At 33.3% G+C, this 24,994-nt stretch overlaps 1 protein-coding gene across 4 annotated transcripts in view; it reads right to left on the minus strand.

Annotated features, from left to right (window-relative positions):
• Positions 1-518: 518 nt before the first annotated feature.
• RBBP8 (RB binding protein 8, endonuclease) overlaps positions 519-24,994 on the minus strand; it is a 79,951-nt gene continuing 55,475 nt past the window's right edge. For 3 of the 4 annotated variants that reach the window (XM_011360446.2, XM_011360447.2, XM_023530816.1), the window contains 10 exons: positions 23,653-23,765; positions 21,674-22,571; positions 21,465-21,591; positions 19,580-19,668; positions 18,572-18,689; positions 15,270-15,413; positions 11,645-11,714; positions 7,888-7,984; positions 2,503-2,644; positions 519-1,580 (listed from right to left, as the gene is read on the minus strand). In XM_011360446.2, coding sequence (XP_011358748.1) covers positions 1,483-1,580; positions 2,503-2,644; positions 7,888-7,984; positions 11,645-11,714; positions 15,270-15,413; positions 18,572-18,689; positions 19,580-19,668; positions 21,465-21,591; positions 21,674-22,571; positions 23,653-23,765 — 1,896 coding nt within the window. In that variant the 3' untranslated portion in view covers positions 519-1,482. The remainder of the gene's footprint in view (positions 1,581-2,502; positions 2,645-7,887; positions 7,985-11,644; positions 11,715-15,269; positions 15,414-18,571; positions 18,690-19,579; positions 19,669-21,464; positions 21,592-21,673; positions 22,572-23,652; positions 23,766-24,994) is intronic. The other variant, XM_023530817.1, reaches the window with a different exon arrangement.

Here is a 24,994-nt window from a genome sequence, read left to right on the forward strand (position 1 = left end):
TCATTATCTTCTTAAAGTTTGAGAGTACATCATGCATCATACACTGCAATTTTGCATTTAAATACATTCTTTTCACTCAAGTGTTTTTAAAAAGTGTCTATTTTCATAACTTCATTTAAAGGTAGAGCTAGTTAATAGCAGATACAAAAGAAGAGAGAACTCAGTTTACCCAAACTTGTGCAAGGTGACTAAGGATAAAATGAAAAATGCTAGTTATAAAGGGTTGGATCACCGTCAAGCTACTATCAGGTAGACAATTTCTTGCTGTCTCTGCTTAGCCTGCCTTTTAAAAAGCAAAATTCTATGGTGCCCTGTTCAAATCCAGGTGTCTATCAATCTCTTGGCCTTTAGAAACACTAAGCTAGATACAAGCTCTGATTCTGAAATTAGGCAATCCTGGGCTCTAATTTCATCTCTTGGTTGTTAGAAGTAGCCAAGTGACAATTCTGGCCACTGAGAAACAGAGGAAGTTATTGGGTGAGGCCTTCTGGAAAACTTTTTAAAGAGAGACAAAAACAAATGATATAGGCTTTTTTTATTTTCCCTTCTTCCTGCCTGGAACATGAATATGAATGATGTTAGAGGTGGTCTAACTATTTTATAGTTAAAAGAATGAAGGGCACATAAAGAGTATGAAATAGCATAAAGCTAGAAGAAATCTAGGTGTATGAGGGCATCACAGAGCTGCATTATCAGTCTTGGACTGCCGACCTCCAGACTTTTTAATGTGAGAAAAATAAAATCAGTCATTTGTTGTTTAATCTGTTTTTTTTTTTTTTTTTGAATCCACTTTTGGCAGCTTAATGTTAAGCTGATACATAAATTCATAAGATTATCTGGGGTTAAAAGAGAAAAATCTATGTGAAGAGCAAAACAGTTCCTGGCATAGAATTAAGTGGCCAATGAATGAATGGTTGCTATTATTTTGGGGAGATTAGTTGACTGTCAGCAGAGAACAAAAATCAAACACAGGATAAACAATTTGGGGAAGGGAAGAAAAATGCTCACTAGAAGCTATAATAGGATTGTAAAAAAATTCAGAATCACATTCAGAACCAAACAGTGTATACCGTAATGATTAACATGAAGTCACTGCTGAAAGTAAATACCAAAGGAAGATGGAGTAAAAAGATTTGAAAGACAATAAATCACAGATTATAACTATCATATTTTCAAAATTGTAATTACGTGATATAAAAAAAGTAAATAAACAAATCTTAAGTTAGAGTGCAAAATGAAAGCACTTCATTGTTTTAAAGGTGCAAAAGCAAGAAAATATGACTTAAACCTATCCACATTTTAAATAGTTGTTTGTGTGGTGGGTAAATGCCATTTAAAAAACATTTTCAATAGAAAAATGATTTATAAATCAGTTTATAGAAGATTAAAAAAACCATGTTTAATACCAACTTTAGCTATAAATAACTAGAAGAAAAAAAAAAAAGAAAAAGGTTGTTCTCTATCCTGTTTTTGCTTCGACATCTATGTCTTCTGCTCCTTGCCTTTTGGAGAAAAGATTGCATTGTAAGGCTGCCGTCTTTTTGGACGAGGACAAGGATCAAGATCTTCCTTAATGTAACCTTAAAAACAAATTACAAATTTAGAAGACTATCTTTGCAACATACATTTCTTTCAGCATATATCCAGTAAACATTTGTTTTATTTAATGCTTTCTGAATTTACATGATTCTTCTGATAATTAGCTGAGTGATGCTAATGAATGATTTCACTCTTTAGCATCAGTTTCCTCATTCATACTAGCAATAATAGCAGCAAACATCTGTAAAGTATGCTATATACATTATCTCAGATAACTCTCACAGGCTTTATCCAGATTGTCTAAATCTATTTGATGACCAGGCAGAGACATGATGTCAAACAGGATTTAATCTAGCTTATGAATGAGAAGGTGGAAATACAGTAATGGCTGTCAAAGACTTTGCATCTTTTGGAAAAACTACCTTACTACTAAACATCTGGAGCTTTAAAGTTGTATACATTCTTAAATTATATTAAATATAAGTGCCATATTTGAAGGAGCTAGTTTGTATGTCAACAATCTTCCAAACAAAGGTCATTTTTACTTATATGGTTTGTAAATACCAAGCATTCTGGATAAGTGAGGTTTTAAAATCTATAATTCAGAGTAGTCACTTTAAAAAGATGTGTTTTTTTAAACAATATAACTTTGCTGGCAACTTTTGTAAGGTTATTTGTTATTAAAAGTCGTTTTGATAATATCATGAAATTACTTTCTGAAATCTGATTGATAAACCAGGATAATGTACACATGATCACACTAAAGTGATTATAAAAAACCTCTGATTCCAACTGAAGAGTTGAAGGTAAGCCTTTTATTTTTAGAAATTTGTTTTTATGTCATAAAACTAGCACCCAGCTTGCAGCAGAAGGTAAAGAGAAACATGGGGGAAAAGTGAGACTTGGGTATATACAGTATCAAAAAAAAAATTAATTCCAAAATATTATAATCTATACTCTTACCTCTTTCCATACAAGTCTGAGTGGAAGGAAAACCAACTTCCCAGAAATTCTCTGGTGTGTTGGGTGGAATGTAGCGGAATCGGTGTCTTGAACAGGAAGCCAATTTCTTTTCTCTTTCTTCTGCTGGAATATCTGCATAATACTAAAAATAAAAACTGGTAAGTTTTTCACTTAGGAATAATAAATGGAGTGTTATACTTATTGATTATAAACTTGAAGCTAAGAAAGCTATTTATTGAAGTATTAGGCCTGCCAAGGAAACTTAGTACTCCCTATAACAGTATTAATTATTTTCCAATAATAATTACTGCTCCTCTGTGAAATGTTTGCTTCACAAATGAGAAAAAGAGATTGTATTACAATGTAAATCAATATACTGTCAATAAAGTCTTACAATGTAAAAAAGTGCCAGCTGAATTTACTTAGTGACACAGCTGATTTACATACTGGTACAAACTCTTCATCTTTGTCAGACCAGTAACAAAAATGAACTTTGAATAGCACTTTTTTCAATTGTTATTTGGACATAATGTATTTTGAAGTAATTTTCTATTGCTACAGGTTTTAAAAATAAATTTTAGCTTTGAATGTTGTAGGGTTCATGACTTCTCCCTTAAACTGTACTTATCAATCAGGATCAAAGGCATATTATTTTTTGCAAATGCAATCATGAACTTCATGCAAACAAGGATAAAATTTTTATGTAAAAACTGTATAGGTCTCCAAGTTCTAGATCTAAAGAAAACAAAGCAGTAGTGTAACGTTTAATAGAACACAGATATAGAATCACATAATCCAGTTAATTCCATTTTACAGTTGAGAAACTGAAAATCAAAGTGAATTTACCAAAGGTATCACCTATTGAAAGTGGCAGACTGAGGATCAGAATTTAAGTTTGAAGTAAAGGGCTTTCACACATTTTTCTTTTATATAATTTAATTAAAGGCTTTAGAGTATCTCTGAAATAACTTTTTTGGGGGGTATCTTTTTCAACATTCTCATTAGCATGAATATAAGCCTTTGCTACCTTAGCCTGAAAAGTGAGATAAGATGCTCTCAGAAAATCATGGTTATCACTTAATATTAGAAAATCACTGCCACCAAATTATAACATATTCACAAACAACCTGGGCTAGTGTGGCTGTAACACAGCAAGTAAGAAAGCGGTAGAAAATGAAGAGAAAAATTGGGGTGCCAGAGTTTGCTGTCCTTGATAAGGACTTTAAATTCTATTTCCTAGCGAGATGGGAAGACATTTAAGGGTTTTAGGTAGAGGAGTGACCGATTTAATTTTAATTCTAAAAAGATCATTAGGAAAAAATGTCCATTCATTGCTGTGTTGAAACCATACAGTGAAGAGATAAGAATAAAAAGAACAGGAGAATGGGGATGGGAGTATATGGGAACTCTCTGTATTTTCTGCTCAATTTTGCTGTGAACCTATAATTGATCTAAAAAATTGTTTATTGAGGGAGGAAGAAAAAAATGGCATAGATGATAAAAACTGTTCATCCCTCTGGCGACCAAATCAAAGTTGTGATGGAAACAAGGAGAAACAGCAAGAAAAAGTCACTTGGGATCTAGATGAACAAGCCATACAACTAAGGAGAAGTCCAGGAAATCACCCTGCAGCAGAAGGTAGGACGGGGCGAGGATGCGGGACGACCCAGTCCCAAGCAGCTGAGTGAGACAGAGGTTGTGGCAGCGGCAGACGCCTCTTGAAGGGGCTGCGTCCATGAGTGGATTTTTGCAGTGACAGACCTGCTCACTCTGAGCACCAGTGTCCATTCAGTTGTGCGTAGGGGGCACCAGGACTTACAGGGAGACACTGTCGGAGTGAGGGCCGAAGCGAGACTGACTTGATACAAAGTGCTGGTGGTATCCATTGTTCCCTGTTGAGCCTTCCCCGCTACCAGTACGCCTGGACACAGCTCCGCCATAGCTGTGACATCATCAAACTGGATAACAGAGGTTGCACCGTCCAGAGGATTCCTTGAAATCCCGCCTACCCCAGCTCGGGCCCCACCCAAGCCGCATTCAGGTATATCCTCAGTGAGTCAGGTGCTCCTTGCTGAGACTCACACTGGTGGAGGCAGCTGGCATCAGTTTCTGGTGTGGCCTTTTGAGGAAACTATAATCACAGCATCTGTAGATTGCTTGCTGACTCTTAACAGGTGGGTAGAAGCTTGGCCTGCAGGTGAACTCCTCAGGTCTGTGCCATTGGACACCTACTTCACAAATCCACACTAATAAGACCGGGAGACTTAGGAGCTTTGCTTAGTACACAGAAACAGACACAGAAAGGCAGCCAAAATGGGAAGACAAGAAGCAGAAACCATATAACAGAACAGAGCAGAGATCCAGATATAATGGAGGGAAGTAATCGAACAGATGCAGAGTTCAAAACACTAGTTATTAAGATGCTCAATGAATTTGGGAAGTGTAGAGAACTCCAACAAAGAGATAAAAATGTAAATTGAAATTATAAAAGGGAACCAGTCTGAAATGGAGAACACATTATCTGAGATGAGAAGTATATTAAATGGAATAAACAAAGGAATAAACAAAATGAATAAAGAAGAGGATCAAATGCCCTATCTAGAGGACAGGAAAGCCAATCAGGACACTCAATCAGAATGGCAAGAAAAAAAATGCCAAGACTATAAAAATAATTTAAGAAGGATATGGGACACTATTAAGGCTCCAAGTATTCGTCTGATCGGCGTAACAGAAGAAAATCAAGATGATGAACAGTTGTTTGAAGAAATAATGATGGAAAACTTCCCTAACCCGGTGAAGGAAATGGACATACAACCCCAGGAAGCTCAGAGAATTCCCAAAATCAAGGAGGGAGGGATCCAAAGAGGCTCACACCAAGACACATCATAATTAAAATGCCAAAGGTTAAATGCAAAGAAAGAATATTAAAAGCAGCAAGAAAAAGAAATAATTACTTATAAGGGAATAATGTTAAGACTGGCAGCTGATTTCTCAAAAGAAACTATGCAGGACAGAAAGGTTTGGCAAAAAATATTCAACAGGATGAAGACCCAGGATCTACAACCAAGAATACTTTATCCAGCAAAGCTATCATTTAGAGTTCAAAGACAGATAAAGAGCTTCCTAGACAAAAATAAGCTAAAGGAATTTATCACCACTAAGCCAGTATTACAAGAAATGTTGGAGGGACTTCTTTAATAAAAAAAAGAATGGTAACAACTACATTCCTATTGATAAGTACCTTAAATGGAAAAGAATTAAGTGCTCCAACCAAAAGATAGAGTGGCTGAAAGAATAAGAAAACAAGACTCCTACATATGAAAAGGAAGGGGATGGAGAAAGATATTGCCTTGATGGACCTAGAAGGTATTTAAGTCAGACAGAGAAAGATAAACACTACATGATTTCACTTACATGCAGAATTTAAGGAATAAAAAGAACTAATCAAAAAAAGACTCACAAATATAGTAAAGAATTTGGTGTTGGATAGAGGGGAGCGGGGTTGGGGAGCTGAGAGAATGGGGTGAAGGGTTAAAGAAGTACAAATTAGTAGTTGATGGATGGTCACGGGGATAAGGAGTTTGGCATAGGGAATGCAATTAGCATTAATATATTGGCTAAGTGGAGGGTCATGGGAGGGAGGGAGCAATTGGGGGGATCATTTACTAACTATATGATGCCTAACCAATGTACTGTATACCTGAAACTAATTAAAAAACAATTTTAAAAATTGTTTATTAATAAAAACATGAGAAGGTCACTTAGAAGCTATTTCAACAGTCTAGACAAGATGAAATGATGCTTTGGTCCAGGGGGTTAATGGTGGAGATAAGAAGTGGCTGGAAATGGGATATCTTTTGAAGGTACAATCAATGGGATTTGCTGATGGATCAGTTATTGATATTGAAACAAAAAAGAGTAGAGGATAACTATAAGATTTTTGTTTTAAACAACTAGAGGAAGGAACATGCAGGAAACTGAAAGGTGAGGTTTGGGAATCATAGGTACTAATTGTATGTCTGCTTTTGGACATGTGAAATTTGAGATGATTATTACACATATACATGTTATTACATATTCCGTGTGGACTAGGCAAAGGGATAAATTTAGTAACTACAAGCATATAGATTATATTTAAACACATGGGACTGGCACTTTTACTCCTGGTCACGAGGGAGTAACAGAGAACAGATTTACCCTCCTACCTTAAACAACTAAACAGACAGAATAAAATCTATGAAACAATGTTTTTTGGAAATTGGATAATAGCAAAGGAAATGATTTCTAAGAGAAGCAAAGCAAATTAACAGTGTTTCTAGCAAAAGGAGCTTTTTTCTAACTGGTAATATTAGTTCCAGATTGTAAAGAGTTATGGTTATAACTAAAAGCTGGAGGTTTACTTAGTGTAGACCATGTTCCTTAGTTAAGAAATCATGATATATTCAATTTGTGTTACGAAAACTCATAATAGAGCAGGTTTTGCTTGTATTGCCAAACCGCTTTCCAAAACAGTGATGCCAATTTACACTCCCACTATTAGTGTATGGGAGCATATTTCTCACCAAATGCTTACCTGTACTATAATCTAGTCATCTATAACTTTAATGTGCTTGGTTACCAAATTTTCTAGCTCACAGTTAAAAAAGAAATTTAAAAAGAGAAGTAAACTGCTGGAAACAGGCATCTGATAGCTAATAGATAACCAGGAAGAAATAAAAACAGCATGTTTCAAGAACACAGAACCTCCCTGGAACTATTTAGTATTAGGATGATTAGTACTATCTATATATCATAATTGTATTATCAAGACGACTAATGTAGAAAAGGAAAATATAATTGTGTTCTAAGGATGAAACAGAGTTTATTCATTACATTTTGTTTAGAAAGGAAGGTGTCTGGGGAAAAACATAAAAGCTTATGGTTGTATCAATTATTTAGAAAAACAATTGTGAATAATATCTCATTTCCTGAAACTGTTGGTGTAATAAATGTTATAGTAAAGTTTCCTATTGAAATATCAAAATTTCCCCCAAACAGTATATAACAGCCCTTTCTGTAACATAACTCAAGGAGAAAAAAATTAAAATACAAAGAAATATAGAAAAAAATGGCAGAAATATCTTAAGGTGGTAATAAGAACTTGCACTCAGGCTTCAGATTCACCTAATAAAAATCTAAAGAGAAATTGAGGGCTTTCATTTTCATCTATTTACCTCTCTCAGTTTCAGGCCAGTATACTCTTTATTCATTCTGTTATTCCTGGCTCAAACTAGGTTCCTAGATACAAACATGGTTTGTATCTATGCTTTTTTAAATCATGCATTTATCATCTATAAAGCCATATTTTAAAAAAAACCAACTGAAGAGTATTTATGTAGTACTTACAATTTCACATTCCTTACATGTGTGTCCGGGCAATTTTCTTCTGTCTTCTTTTTTCCGAATCACCTCAATATGAGGAAAGTTTGGTAAGCCAGTCTCTCTGGGGAAAAAATAAATTAAATTTAAAATTAATCCATTTGTTACTACAAAGATCTTTAGTTTTAGGTTTTAAATTAACAAAGGTGAGAGTCCGGGAGAGAAATAATCCCAAAACATTCATTTATTTTATTTGAAATGCTTATTCAGTATGTTAGAAAAATAAATACTTCTTCATTTATTCTTCAATAAATATTTATTAAGTGCCTACTATATGTGAGGTATTTTTATGAATATTTTTCTCTGAAAAAGCTAAATACAACCTCCTATTTTCACCTTTGACTGGCTGAAAATAACAATTAAGTTAGGAGGTAAAATACGATAGCCTAATAAACAGGCATACTATATTATACAGTATTGTAATACTGTATAAATTCATGAATTGATATTCTATAATGTATCCAAGAAAGAGAATACTGCCTCTGTTAACTCGATTTTCTAGTACAAAGAACCCATGTTTCAGGGCTAACCTACTCCTGCCAAAGAAAAGACTCATTTGTTTGTATGTCATTTACTATTTTCTCTAAAAAATCTGTTATGGTGCTTCCATCCACCCTAAAGTCTTCAAAATATTAAGTGAAATTATCATTTACACTTGTCCTTAAATGGATCAGATCCTACTGTAAACCACTAGAAACATAGGAAGGGTCAAAGCCACTGAGGTGTGGATAAAAGGGGTATAGGATACTTTGAGAAGGAAAAAAACCATCAGGAAGCACAGAGCATTTTTTTTAAAATTAATAAACTGGTATCCTGCTTAAAAAAAAAATATAGAAAAATCCAAACTTATAGGATAGGTAAAGAGTTATATGATGGCACAGGCACATACCTATTTTTAATAATAGAAACATCCCCAGTGAGTTTAAACAGTCTGACTCATAAAAACTGATTTTTAAAATGACTTGCTGGTAACCTATATACTCCTTTGAGGTATTATGACCATATGCCTCTCTAGCTGGCAAGCACTTTCCTTCAGAAGAAAGCTTTGATTGCTCTATTTTAAAGTATATGAGGTTACAGGCTCTTTTGAGCCTTAAATCCAAGAACTCTCAACTTCAGAGTAATCTATAAATTAAAAAAAGGGAGATCAAGACATAAAACAATATTGCCATAACTATTTTCTTTCAAATAGTTATGGAATCTTAAGCTTATGCAGAATGCAATTTGGCCATATCCTTTCCTCTGAATACCATTTCTCTGTGTACTATAATGCAGCAGGGAATCAACTGGTAGACTGCCAGCTGTGGTAGACCTCAAAGCATCACCTGAAAGGTCACTAAGCTTCTCCCCGAGACAACATAACCAGTCTTCCCAGGGTTTGCTACTGTTCTCAGTGAGGAGAGGAACCATGTTAACTGAGACTTTTACCATCCCTACACCTTTATCCACCTCCTACATCTCCAGCTAGCTAATATTTTGAGAATAAATAAAACTATTCGTATATTTTTTAAAAGGTTAGTGAACCTCTAATATGAAACATTGAAATTATAGTCTTTACTCTGCAATCTTCTAGAAATCTATTCCAAACATACGCAAGCAAAAATTTGAAAAGAGAATGCACAAGGCTATTCACTGCAGCACTATGCATGATAGCATACCTGTAAACAACCCAAATGCCCATCGCTAGGGAATAAACTATGGTACAGTCAAACAATGAAGCACTATGAAACTAAAAAAAAAAAAAAAAAAAAATGGGGAAAGCACTATATACTATTATGAGTGATTTCCAGGACATACAGTATAATGAAAAAAGCTGAGAAAAGCATATATTGCATTCCATATTTAAGGGAAGAGAATGTGACTACCTATATCTATATTGATATAGATGTACGTAAATAAAAATTTGGTTCTAACACACGATGTAAATATGTATGTGCCTTACTGTTAAAATGTTCAGCTGAAACTTATTGGATTTTGTTAAATAATGTCACCATAAAAAAATTAATTTAAAAAAATTAACTTTTTAAAATGGATGGAAAATCAAAAACTTTTAACAAATGATTACCTTTGGGGATAGTAAGCTAACAGATAAGAAGTTAGACTTATCTGAATCTACCTTGTTTTGTAGCCTCTGGTACCATGTACATAATTTACCTAATTTTTAAAAAGAATTAAAGGTAAAAAGAAAAAAATTCCTAAAAAAATCAAAATAAAAATAAAACAAACCTGGATACTGAATTGGTAGCATAATTACACAGAAAATAATTATCCTGAGTGACTTTAAAACACAGTGATATGGCTGTATATTTCTGATATCTCTTAAGGACAAAAATACACACAAAAAAGGCTTAAATCATTTTCATAAATCATATTATTGGTAATAGTCTGTATTATTCCAAGATTGTTTTGTGTATTGTGTAACAAAGTTAAATGGAGAATGATGGTGGTGGTATTGAGAAGTGGAATTTTCAGTAGGTGAGATACAGATGTGACACAGGAGATTACATAAAAATCCTTTAGTCTTGAACTTGAATTGAAGCTATAAGTATAAATAAGTGTAGTTTACCTGGAAAAAAGACCAAAATGAAACAAAAACTTTATTTTTAACTCTGTCCACCTAAAAGGTCTAGAAACAATGACTAACCACTGCAATGAGCAACCCTAGCAGCAAGACTGTGGCCTAAATATCATTTATCACTAAAAGAAACTATGGCTCCTGGAGAAACGGCAGATTCCAGGCCTATGGCAGGAAGTGTGCATGAGAACCTAGAACATCTTATCACAGAGGAAACAAGAAAGTTGTGAAAGACTAAGGTAGTATCCTTTCAAAGAGGCTTCCATTGGACAAAGATGGGACAATTTGGGTATCAATAGGGATGACAATGGTAAAAGACCGAAACACATTAAATATATTTAAATCCATGAATTCATAATGATACTTAAACAAAAAACTACTCAGTCACATTTGAGATGATGCTAAGACACTATTTCTTTGAAAACTGGCAACTAAAGTGTCATTTAGCAAAACAATGACATCTCTTATCTATGAGAGTATTACAGGCATCAAAAAAATATCTTGGCCTGTCAGATCTCTAAAATTTCCAACAGAAATAAAAGTTTAACTTAGCTTACTGAGTGACTCAATTTGCTAACATCACAACCTAAAAAAAAAAAAAGCATAAAAAATTTTGGAATTAATTACTTCAATTTACTTCTGGAATAAACAGAAGTTGACTCTGGAATAAACAGAATTTGCAATCATTTTACAAAAGGGAGAATGTGGCATTATGTTTTAAAATCAAGATGCTTAAAGATTTGTTTTTTTAAAGGTTTAAAAATCCTCACAAAATAATTTTGAAGCACAACCTAAGTCTTGTTATCTAAAGTTTTATACTATATAAAAGTTACAGTATACAATTAAAAATTTTTCCAAAGTTCAAATAAAGTTCACAATAAGGTAAAATAAGAATAAAATATCTGTTATCTCAAGCAGAGAAAACAGCTGTTGCTATTGTCAAAAAAAGGGTAGTGGTAAAAATTTCCTTATTTGTAAAATTTATCATTTTTATGAAGCTTGACTTCTACTTTTACTATGGTCATAAAGTAAGTGATATGCATTCTATTTTAACCACAGTAACAGTTTTAACAGTTCAGAGATACTCTGACAAGGATAGCTCTGTTATATTTCCAATCACATTGCTGGTACTAATCAACATCAACTTACCTTTTATCATCTTTAAAATATGGCTCCACAAATGCTTTCTGTTTCACTTTATCTTGCTTATCACCATGGGCTGTAAACAAAACAAGCATATCACAAACTGAATGCAAAACTTACTGAGAAATAATTAGCTTTTTTTGGGGGCGGGGAAGGACATGTACCAAAAGTTCCATTTTTATTGAGTTTCATACTCAAGGTCCCTGGGCAACTTGTTTACATTTTCTATAACTAATTTCACACTTTTTTTCATCTGTATAACGAGGAGAGTGCTGATTATCTCACCTCAAAGTTACTAACAGGAGAAAAATCATATGTATAAAAGTATTTTAGATTAAAAAACTATATATGAAAGTCTATATAGACTTTTATAAAAGTATTTTAGACTTTAAAAGAACTACTCAGATGCTCATTATCATTTGGCACCAAATAATAAGACAGCTTTAATTATGTTTTACTTATTAGTTCTGTTGATTTTTTTATAATATGTCTTTAAGGTAGGTAATAACGAGGAAATAAAGAGATTAAATAATTTTATTAGAAAACTGGTAATGAAATAACAACTAGAGCTCATGGACCTGAATCCCCAGTTGTCTAGACTCAAAGAGCCAACTGTTGTTACCACCTATTCAAATAATCAACATTTACTAATCATTATACTAAGTTCTGGACATAAAACGTAGAACAAGAGAGATCTGGTCTCCTGTCTTCCTGGAGTTTACACGCAGTGAGAGATACAGACATTAAGCAAGCTGACAGGTAAACATTAAACAAGTAGACAGTTAAGGCTTATCTGAAGAAGAACATGTAAGGTGATAACTTATGAATAACAAGAAATCAGCCATAAGAAGAGGTAGGAGTGGGGAATGTTTCTAGGTAAAGGTCCTGAGATAAGAAAAAGTTTGGTATGTTATAAAAACTAACAGAAGGCCAGGGTGGCTGAGATTTAGTGAAAAAGGGAGGTGTTGGGGGAGATGTGGTTGGACAAGTGAGTAGGTACCAGATCAGGATGGGCCCTGGAGGCCAAAAGGAGTTTGAATTTTATTGTAAATGCAAAAGGAAGCCACTGAAGACTTTTTAAAAAACTACTTCATTATGGCATAATTTACATACAAAATACACTGATTTTAAGTGTACTATGAATTTTGACAAATGTATATTCCATTATAACTGCTACCTGAATCAAGACAGAGTATATTTCCATCACCTCTGAAAGTTTCCTTTTATTCCACTGTTTCTCATTCACAAGAATGTTATCTCATGTCTCTCCCGTCCCCTACCATCACTGATTTGATTTTTATCACCATAGCTTAGTCATGCATGTTTTAGAACTTCATGTTAATGGTATTATGTAATATGTATTCCTTTTCATCTTTTGCATTTTTCTAGCTCTAGTTAAGTTCTGGAGATTCATCCATGTTACTGAGTCTAGTAGTTCCCTCCTTTGGGTCGAGAAGCAGTATTCATTATATACCACAATTTATATTTTAACTTGTTGATGGACATTTGAGTTCTTTCTAGTTTTGAGCTATTATAAATAGCACTGCTATAAGCATTCTTGAACATATCTTTCTGTGAACATGTTTTCACTTTTCTTAGGTGTATACCTAGGAGAAGAATTGCTGGGACACAGGATAGGTGTATGCTTAACTTTATAAAAAACTGACCTATCTCAGTAAAGCTGTTAAAAAAACCTGCTAAACTGTTATCCAAAATGCAATTTTATACTACCACCAGCAATGTATGAGCATTCCAGCTGCTCTTCCACCCTTGCTAATGCTAGATATTTTCAGTCTTTTTAAATATTTGAGCAGGCATGAAGTGGTATCTCTATCCCCGATGTCCAATAATGCTGGGCATCTTTTTATACAATTACTGGCCATTCAAATATCTTCTTTACGCTGAAGCGTTTTTAAGCAAGAACATAATTCAATTCACATTTAAAATAAATCACTTTTGACCAAACTAGAAAGGAAAAATAACTGACATAAAAAGACCTGTTAGGAGGCATGACGGAATAGGTAGAGATAGGAGTGGTTTGACTAGAGCAATGGCTACAGAGATGGAGAGAAGTGAAGTGTCATTGAATGCATTTTGGAGATAGGACTGCCAGAGTACTACATTGGGAATGACGGTAAAGTGAAAGAAAAAGTCAAATATGACTCTCACAATTTTATCTTTAGTAACTGAGAGGATAGTTACTGAGGTTTAATGAAAGGCAGGGAAGATCAAATTTGGATAGAAAAATAAAGATTTCTATTTTGAATATATTAAGTTCAAGGGGCTTGTAAGATATCAAGTAGGTAGTAGGATTCAAATCTGGGGTTCAGAAAAAAGAGGATGAGGCTGGGAGTAATACATATACAGAAATATCTTCTTTACTTGGCTTCCAGAACAGCATAGACTCTGATTTCCCACCTACTTCAAAAGCTGCAGCTCCTCTTCAATTTCTTTTGCTGGTTCTTGGTTTCTCTCACCTTTTAATGTTGCATACCCCAGAGGTCAGAACCTGAAATGCTTCTCTTTTCTATTTATATTCCATACTTTTGGTGATCTCATTCAGTGTCACAACTTTAAGTACCATCTCCTTGCTGTTGCCCTCTTGTCCCCCGAATCATTTTTTATTGTGGATTTCTTGTCCAAAATCGACACATCAAATTGCCTATGAAATACCTCCATTTGATTGTCTAGTAATATTAACATGTCCTGGTGAATTAAAATCGATTTAAAAAAGAATCTTCTTGGGGGAAAAAGTGAATTGAACAGTTGTAGATTTTTATTAATCAAATTTGCTTGATCAAGTTTTTGCCATAGACTAAGCAAGCAAAGTATGCTGTCCTATATCTTTGGTTAGGGTCTCATTCACTGAGATGAGACCTGTCATTTTAAAAACCTGATGGAAGCACAAGGAAAACATAATCAAGATAGACTGTACCATAGCAGGTGTGTTCATTTAAACCAGTAAAAAATAACCTTTGCATAAGATTAAAAATTCTGCCCATTTTACACACAGTAAGAAAATGAGATAAATGGACAGTAAGAAAATGAGATATTTAGCAAGAATTTTAACAGATTTTCAATTCAGATCATCTACTTTAGAGTTTCACTTAGAGTACTCTTTTAGATGTTACCCTGCTTTATAAACTACTGATTTACATAAAATGGATCTTAAGAAGTCTGATATATATAGTTACAATAATTATTTTGTCTGGGAAGGTAAAGCATTCAAACAGAAAATGGGTCTAAATTTTCTGCAAAAATTTCTTTTCACTCTATTATAATGATTATTATTAGACAAAATGGTTTCTCAAGTCTTTTATAAACTTTATGTGTATGTTATAAAGAAATTTATAGTATTGTATCAAAATTAATTTCTAAGTTCTGATGAATATTTTATGATTATATAAGATGTTAACGTAAGGGGAAGCAGAGTGGAAGGTACAGGGGAACCCTCTGAATTATTTACATAACTCTTCTATTAGTCTAAAATTACCTGAAAAAAATTGAAAAGTTTACAAGAAACATGAAATTGTTAACATACCTCATCAAGTCTATGTTAATTCGCTTTATGACTTTATTTACTGAACTTAGTGTAACCGAGAAGCCATAATTAGAAAGAAAATAGCCTTACTGTTTGCTTTCTTTGTGGTAGTTGACAATTTCTCCTTTTCATCTGCTACTTGGGGGTAGCTATCTGCCAAACAGGATTCATATTCTTCATGTGTTGTACGATCAAACAAATCCTCCAAACTATCATTCATTTTTCTTTCTCCATCTATGTAAAGAAACATTGGCTCAGGGCAACATGCAAACTTTTTGCTTTCTATGTAGACCAATGCGAAACTTGTAGTAAGTGCCACAAAACTGTACCTTTACAAAAGCTTTATGTTGAGGCTTGAAATGTCCTTTACTCATGTGAAGAGAATGCTAGTTTTTGTTATTTTCACTACAAACACTAAAAATCTTTTCCTCCCTATCAGCTCATGTATAATTCATACTAAATCAAAAGGAGTTGTACCCAAGAAACTGTGAATAAAAAATACATCATAATGAATGATAAAAAGTACTAAGTTTAAATAAAATGTGTATAAATAGCTGACATTAAAATACAGAATTTGGTTTACATGCTTATTTTTCTAATGTGTTAACAAAAAAAGTATTTTTTTGCATTACCATTTACGCTTGGTAGTTTAGTGTTGATAGATATAATGACTTCAATTCCATATTTGAGATGCAAAGTGCTAAACTCATCTTTAGAGTATTAACTACATTTCCTATTATATATAATCGTATTAAAAAAAACACACACCAGAATTTACTAAAAAAAAGAAGCAGATTCAGTTGACTAACAAATATTATAGAACAGAAACCTGCTGAGATTACAAAATAATTACTACCTCCCCATCCCCCAATCCATGGTGCTCTGAGACTGAATAAGGGGAGAACCCCGTTTTATCCTTCTCTAGCGCTTACCATCATCCAGCACACCACAGATTTGCTTGTTTCTTCCCTATTAGAATGTAAATTCCAAGAAGCAGGTACTTTTATTCTGTTTACATATTATCTCTAGTTCCTGGAACACTTTCTGGTATAGAATTGCAGCTCGATATTTATTAAATGATTAAACATTTATTGATTTTTCACTTTGACGGTCAAATTTCTAGATAAAATAGAACTTCTGTGTGCCAGGCAGTGTGCCAGGCATTCCCAAAGCATTCTTTAAATGCTGTTAGTAGATCACAGTAAGTTGCTGATGATTTTTTTTGTTGGTCTGACTTGTGATTGTGAAATACTTGAGAACAGAGACTATATCCTTATTGATCTATCACAGCATCTAGTAAGTCTAATACAAAGTGGAGATGTAAAAAATATTTTTGAGTTAAAATATTAGCAGCAAGTGGGGGTTTTTATTGGTATATTTCCTTTTTAACCAATTTAAGTATTAAAAAGGTTTACCTTATGAGTAAAACAAATTATCTTTTTCCAAATATGGCCTCAACAATATCTATTCTCATGTGCTGCTCTTACAATGTGATCTTGGCATTCCTCCTGCTGAGCAGTGAGGGCAATGTTCTCTTGTTTTAAACCCAGGCAAGTCTTTGTGACACAATGCAATTTCTGAGGCCAGATCATAAAATGCCATGCATTTCTATCTTGCTCTTTTCGGATGCTCACCCTGGGAAACTAGTCTCTGTGTGATGAGAAAGCTCAAACTAGTCCACATGGAAAGAACATATGGAGAACTGAGACTGAATAAGGGGAGAAATGCCAAGTCACCCCCATCTGTCTAGCGCTCTGCTCTTGCAGCTCCAGCCACTATCTGCCTACAACTGCATGAGAGATCTTGAGACAGAACTGCATAGTCAAGCCCTTCCTGAATTCCTGAGCCACAGAAACTACAGAAGAAAATGATTATTGTTGTTTTAATCCTCTAAGTTACTGGAGTAATTTATTATGCATCTCTAGTACTCACAACACCTTATTTAGCCATAATTATCTTCACTCATTAATTCGAGTTCTAATCTCACTTCTACATGAGACTTGCTTCCAATATATTTGGGAAACTGCCATGTTCTTTGAATCAACTAGATAAATTTGAAGCCAAAGTAGTCATACTTCAGTTTTCCTCTTTACTAGAAAAAGGAGGAAAACATTTATTAAGAGGGGTATTGTAAAAAATAATCTTAAAAGAAAGTATCATCTTAAGACAAAAATTGGCATTCATTATAAAAAGACAATAAATCACTGTTAAGATTTTTCTTTTAATGGGCACCGTCTTCTCACAACCTAGGCAGCCAGCTACTTGTTCATATGGATAGCTAGTTATTCATTACTAAAGAACAAAGAATTAAGGCCAAGTATTAAAATTTTTCTCACTTGCTGCATTTAGGGCAGTGAGACATAAGGTATTTCAAAAGAAGTGAGGACAAGACTACCTGTTTTATTATTTGTCCCTGAGCAGGCAGATTACAGAATGTTCAGCAGAAGAAGGGAATGCAATTAGTCTGAATGGCCTCAGTTTCTAACAGATAATGGCTGGAAAATGCCTCTACTTTTAGCACTGTAATCCCATGGGACCGGTCCTAAACCTTCAACATGTAAGGGTGATAAATGATAACTAGTCCCAGTCTAGCTGATCTCACGTCATATGCTTCTTTAGTTAGGAATGTTGCTAAGGTGGTACCAACAAAAATCCTTCCATGGTTCCTACCTCGTTTAGAAAATCAAGGCTTTAGATGAAGAATTTTTCACCACAAAGGGCTGTAGACCCCTTATATGGCCCAATTCCCTTTTCTGTGGAAGCAGAAAATGGCAAAGTAACAGCATATACACTATCATTCTTAGTTTACTGCTAATTTGCAAATCTATAATAATAGTAAGATCTTCTCTTTTTGCCTTATCAAATTGCTTTGGAGAATCATATTTCTAAAACAGGACTTTCAAGATTCCCTTTCATATCTTTTATTTAAAAAATTATCTAAAACAGGAATCAGTAAATTTTTTTTTTTTTTTAATGGTCAGACAGTAAATATTTTTAGGCCTTGGGGTCAATAAGGTCTCTGTAGCAACTACTCAACTCTGTTCTATCAACTTGCTGCTGCATCATATAAGCAGCCATAGGCAATACATAAATGAACAAGTAAGGCTGTGATCCCATAAAACTTTATGTATAAACCTAGTAGCTGGCTGTGGTTTGCTGACCCCTGGAAACAATCTGAATTCTTTCTAAAATAAAAATTACTTTGGCTAAAGATTTTTTCCCTGAAATATTGAAACTGAGCTTAAATAAGAGAAATCTAATGCTATCAGACAGGGGGAAAAAAACCCCACCTGGTTCATGGTGAAGAGGTCATTTATGTTTATCAGTGTAATGGTATGACTATAAACTTCCCTCCACACTTTTATTAAAATAAAAAAAAAATCAAATCTTACTTGGACTTTTTTCTCCCTCCTGCTCTTGCTTCTTCATTTTTAAAAGCACAGTTTCACTAACCAATGTACAGTCCATGTCCACTGTCTCTCCTCCTGCTAATCTTGACTGACTGTCATCCTGAATATTTAAAAATTCAAAATTTTAACAATTATCCCTTTATGACCTCATATTTACTTTTTAAACAACTTTTGCTAAAATATACATAACATAAATTTTACCATTTTAACCATATTTTAAGTGTACACTTTAGTAGCATTAAGTTATATTTACTTTACCGTTTAGGAATATAGCAGATTCAGGTTTATCGTCTATAAAGCATTTTAGCTTCAATATAAAAGCACCTTCTCTCAAGCCTAGGAAAAGGACTGCTGCCAAAGACGGGAGAGTTATATGCCACTGAACTCCCTTGAGGATCTCTTTCATGGATTTGCCAGTGTGTCTCAGTAATGAACATCAATGTACATAAAGAACAATTTCATAAATCAAATCTGACTTCTTGATAGATATATATTATTTTAACAACTGTTACATACTATTATTAACATACTACCAAGTGAAAGAGAACTCCTCAAACTATACAGAACATATATACAAGCCCCAAAAGTTATTTCCACTATGAATTTTAGGTTTTTAGAAAAAACTTAGTATTTTAAAATCTAGCCAACTGGGAAAATAAAATTTTTTCTTGATAGTACATTATTTTAAAAGCTAATCGAGGCATATGATGAATTATTTTGATAAATAATTATTTAAAATATAAAACTCACATTTTGCATTATTTAAAAGCTCTAATATTTTTAGCAAAGGCCTTTAAAGTCAGAAAGTATTAATACTTTTTCAAAGATACTATAAAATTGGAGGAATAAGCATTTTTACTTTTTACTTTTCTGAATAAATATAGATTTTAAGAGGTTTGTGATTATCTCAAGGTCACAGAGTGAGTCAGGAGAGTGACTAAGAGCTTACTAGAATAACCACATGGGCTTTGGTTTTACTTTCTAACTTACCTTTGTATCTACTATAGTACTATCCATTTTATACTGAGAGAGGTCTGCTGCTGGATCTACACTCCACTGGATATTTTCAAAGGATACATCTTAGATAAAGAGGAAAAAAATACACAATTAAAAATAGATTTAAAAAATCCTCATCACTTTAAAATATATGGGTTCCACGGATTGTGAGAAATGTTTTGTAAATCATGTCTGGTAAAGCACTTGTATCTAGCATACATAAAGAACTCTCACAACTCAATATCTCGTTTAGAAAATCAAGGCTTTAGATGAAGAAGACAAATACCCCCAATTAAAAATAAGCAAAGGATCTTTAAAGAAGATACATGAATGGCCAATAAGCACATAAAAAGATATTCAATTTCATTAGCCATCAAGGAAAGACAAATCAAAACCACAATGAGATACCACTTCACACCCAATAGGATGGCTTGAATCAAAAAGACAGATAATAACAAATGTTGGTGAGGATGTGGAGAAATTGAAACCTTTATATCCTGCTGGTGGGAATGTGAAATGATGTAGTTGTTTTGGAAAACAGTTACATAGTTCCTCAAAAGGTTAAACACAGAATTAACATATGGCCCAGCAAGTCTACAACTATATATAACACACACACACACACAAATGAAAACATATATCCACATAAAACTGTACTGCAATGTTCATAGCAGCGTTATTTATAATAGTAAAAAAAAGTACAATAGGAAAAAAAGTCACAAAAGATCATATATTGTATAATTTCTTTAAATAAAAACTCCAGAAAATGAAAATCTATAGAGATAAAAGTAGATTAGTGGTTGCCTAGGATTACGGAGTGATAGGGAATGAAAAATTACTAATGAGTTATGTCATTTTGGGGATGATGAAAATGTTCTAATGTAATGATGGCTGCACAACTCTATGAGCATACCAAAATCAATGAGTTGTACACTATAATATGTGATTTTTATGCCAATAAATTTTTTTTTTAAAAGTTAAAATTGTAACATCGTTTGGAGGGGTTTTCAATATATGTAGACATACATGACAACCACATAAAGTATGTAGTTACAAAACATAAAGTGGTACAATTTTAACTCTGAGTAGATTATGAAAGGGTAAGCAGTTACACATTGTAAGCCCTAGAACCATTAAAAAAAAAAGAATGAGAGTGGAAAAAATGTTTTTATAGAGACTGAAAATCTTGTTGGAAGAACAACTAAAAAATGTGCTTCGGAAAAAAAAAAAAAATAATCCAGATGAAGGAATAAATTTCCAATGAAGAATAAAAGAAAAAATACTGCATATGAAGTACAGAAATATTTGGTGGCTAAAAAAACCAAGACTCCTTTTAAACACAATAAAATTATGAAAAGATGAATATACATGTTAGAGCAAATAATGTTTTCAAAGCAAGTTAAAAAACCCATATAAATGTATATAAATGTTTATAAATATACAGGTAAATACAAAGAAAAAAGACAAGATATCAATGGAGTAAAGAACACAGTATGGATAATGAAAATTCTATATTTTAAAATTCTGTATAAAATTTTTAAAGCTTTTGTGATGAAAATAAGAAATAACTACATAAAATACATAAATCCACAAAATCATCTATAAAAGTGGGTATTAAAGAACTCAATCTTTTTCAAAAAACACAAGGAGGAAAATCATAGGTAAAATGAACCCAATGAGAATTATTCCAGAAACACTGAAATATGCAGTAAGAAAATACTTCTTCCCAAAGCAATTCAATCCAACAAAGAATGTAAATAATATATTTAAGATATTATATTATATATTATAATATATATTAAAGTAATATAGATTTAATATCTTAAATAATATATCAAGATAATATAAAGAGTGGAAGTACTGTTTATAGTGTACATACCTTGGTTGTTTTGTAGAGACTTTGTTTTAGCGATTCTACATGGATTTAACTGAAGAACTGATGCAAGTTCACATGCTCCATGGACTGACTTGGTTTTTATTCTTACTGGCTCCTGAGAACCAGCATCCTAAAACAGAAAGAATTATTAGTATCTAGAAGAAATCACAAACAACCATTTAAACCAAAATCCTTGAACATTTAACACAAACCTTCACGTCATCAAGAAGATTCTCTGTCTCCAAACTTTCATGTAGACATAGAGGGATTTTAAAGATAGGATTTTGTTCTTTTATTTGTAATGGTGTTTTATTATCTGGAGAGGATTTACTCAAGGGCTGAAGGATGCACTCCTGTAAATGGGGCTCCTCTGGAGAATCTTTGGTTAGCACAGAGCTCCCACTCAAGGCCTTTTGGCTTGAGGGACAGCCCTTCGGAATGGGCTTCAAAGCCTCATAGAGAGTCACTTGCCGAAATTTGATTTTATAGGTCTCACTTCCTTGGCTTTTCTCTTGATGCTGAATAGCTGAAAATCGATCAGACAAATCCAGAGGTTTATCCATCACATAGTCTCCATTCATGGAAGAATGACTATCCAGTGGAAAAGGAAAAGCATTTTCTTTATCAAAAGAGGCTTGCGGGCAGCTTACTTCATCTTCACCTTCTTCCTCAATTTTCTTCCTTTTGGATGTTCTGCATCCCAGTGATTTCAAGGTTACCACATGTTTATCACTAAAAACATCTTTAATGAGATCAGTACTATCCTGTTCACTTACAGATTCACTTATATTTTTATTTATAAGCATCTGCTTATTAGAAGATGACTGGCTAATGATCTTGTTCACTTCGGACCCAAGATTATGTTGTGTGAAAAGGGCACTATCTTCTGATTTTGATCTAGTATTCTCTGTTCTAGAATTAGAAGTAGAAGTGAGGCTGAAAGGCACTGTTTTCAGATGGGTTTTTTTCCCAGTCTCTAAAAGAGAAGGGGACACACTTGTATTCAAACCAAAACTACTTTTCACATTAGAGCTAGCTCCAAACACAGGAGATGATACCCGAGTAGTCAATTCTTCTTGAGGAGGAGTCTTTGAGTTAGGACCTGAAAATCTAAAAAAATAAAGAGTGGTAAAACTTTTTTCTGACGATATAAATCAGGTAGAAATTAAAAGACAAGCAAAATGTTTGGTAATACAGAATTATTAATAGTAAGGTCTTATCCACATATTAGAGAAAGATGATTAACCAACATTTAAAACAAGATATAGCTGCTGGCTTTTTTTCATTAGGCTGCCAAAGAGCAGAGAATAATGATACAGGAAACCTATCTCAATACCATGACACTACAACTTATTTTTCCTAAATAATTTAAATAACTTCACTATATTAAAAGGTCATATTTTAATAAATACCCCTGGGGACCCAACTTCTTTTGTTGTTAAGAAATCTTGTCATGAGTAACTCTAAGAAACAAAATTCTTACACTATAGAACTGAATAAAAATTAAGACCCAGCCTGCCCCAACAGAGGAGACAGCTGTAATAGTAGAAATAGCATTAGGTTTAAGTTTGTAGACACGAATGCATAAGAGTTCTCCTTCTAGTATTTAATAGCCATGTGGCCTAACAGGACATTTAACCTCTCTGGGGCTATATTTTTGTTGATTGTAAAATATGGGGGCAATAAAATCTACTTTAATGAGTTACTATGACAAATTAAATGTCATATATGTATCTAATACCAAAAGCTCTTTTAAAAAGCAAAATGCTACATTAATATATAGGTATTATTAGTTAATAGATGTTCTGAAATTAGTAAAAACAAGATGCAACACAGTCTTGGAAGCTCATCCAAGCTCACAGATGCATTTTATACAACATTCTTGTTTTTGGAAATACAAACCCAGAGGGATGACTGGGTCTTTAAAGGGGCAGAGCAACAAGGCTCGGAACTCTTAAGTACTGCTTGATAAAAGTACATAAAGAATCTAAAAATAATATCCATCTCTTTACAGTACTGCAAAAAGCCCTCAAGTGATCATAAACTGGAGGAGACATTTTTTTAAAATAAAAATTAATATAACCAGAATAACAAACTATATGCTGAGGGAGAGAGGTGGTTTAATTATATGGAACTCACTGTAATGGGATTTCACCAGTTTATAAATTTTTACCAAAGTGCCACAAGTTACCGTAAACTATCTTCATTATTTCTTGTAGATTCCTCAAAAGGTTGTTTCTTGTGATTGCCTTCCAGACAGTGGTAGAGCTCATCACCAAGAGGGCTCATGGGACCCTGAGATTCCTTCAAGAGTCAAATATAAAGTATATAAATACAATGGAAGATTATTCTTCCCTAAAAAGGAATGAAATATTGATACATGCCGATATGGATAAACCTAAAAAACAGGGTAAATGAAAGGCAGACTCAAAGCCAAATAGTGTATCATTCAGTTTATATAAATTATCCAGAACAGGTAAATCCATAAGGACAGAAAGCAGATTGGTGTCTGCTAGAAGTTGTGGGTAATGAAGGGTGAATAAAGGCTGAGTGTTTAACAGGTACAGGGCTTTCATTCGGGATGATGATAATGCTTTGGAACTAGACAGAAGTGGTAGTTGTATAATATTGTAAATAAACTAAATGCCACTGAATTGTACACCTTAAAATGGTTAATTTTATATTATGTTCATTTCATCACAATAAAAAAATGAAGAAAATTTTAAGTTTAAAGAGAGAAAAACATTAATATTTTACTATTTTAGGTAAGTACATTCTATTACTGGCATATAAAATTCCACCCCCTCCCAAAAAAAACCAACATTATTAAAATGAGAGGAAGGGGAAAGAAATGATTATACTGACAGAAGATGAATTTAAAAGGATCCTTTAGAGAGCAGTGGTCCTCAAAATTTAACATGCATACAAATCAACTGGGGATCTTGTTAAAACGCCAAGTTCTCTTTCAGTAGGTGTGGGTTAGCATTTAAGATTCTGTAACTCTAACAAACTTTGTAGTTCGTTAGAGATACAGATATTGTAGATGTTGTTGGCCTGTGGATCACATTTGAGCAGCAAGTCCTGAGAGATCGGCTCCCTTAATTCATTAGGTGTCTAAACTACTGTCTTGTCAGGCTTATGGATAAGACAGAATTAAAAACCATTAAAACACATTTAAAGTTCAAAAGCTAAAAACTACCATCACTTGAATATAGATTTAAAACTACAACAAAAGAAATTCAAATGTAATGAAAAAAACAATTTAATTTTTACAAATTGAATAGGAAGACAATTTTATAAGAGCATATATACATTTACTAACTAAAGCAAAGGAATACTATTTTAGTTGTATCAAAGCGAAACTTCCTTAAGGTTGAAGAATTCAAGTTTTGTATTTTTAGGGATCAATTGAGAAAAAAGTGTGATTGATGCAAGGAAGTACTAAAATAATGAAAAAATCAAGGGGTCAATTACTGACTCAAACCCTAAGAATGAGGTCTATCTGGATTGGCACTTGTTAGGACAAAGAACAA

This window comes from Pteropus vampyrus, unplaced genomic scaffold, assembly GCF_000151845.1.
Source record: "Pteropus vampyrus isolate Shadow unplaced genomic scaffold, Pvam_2.0 Scaffold55, whole genome shotgun sequence".
Classification (NCBI taxonomy): domain Eukaryota; kingdom Metazoa; phylum Chordata; class Mammalia; order Chiroptera; family Pteropodidae; genus Pteropus; species Pteropus vampyrus.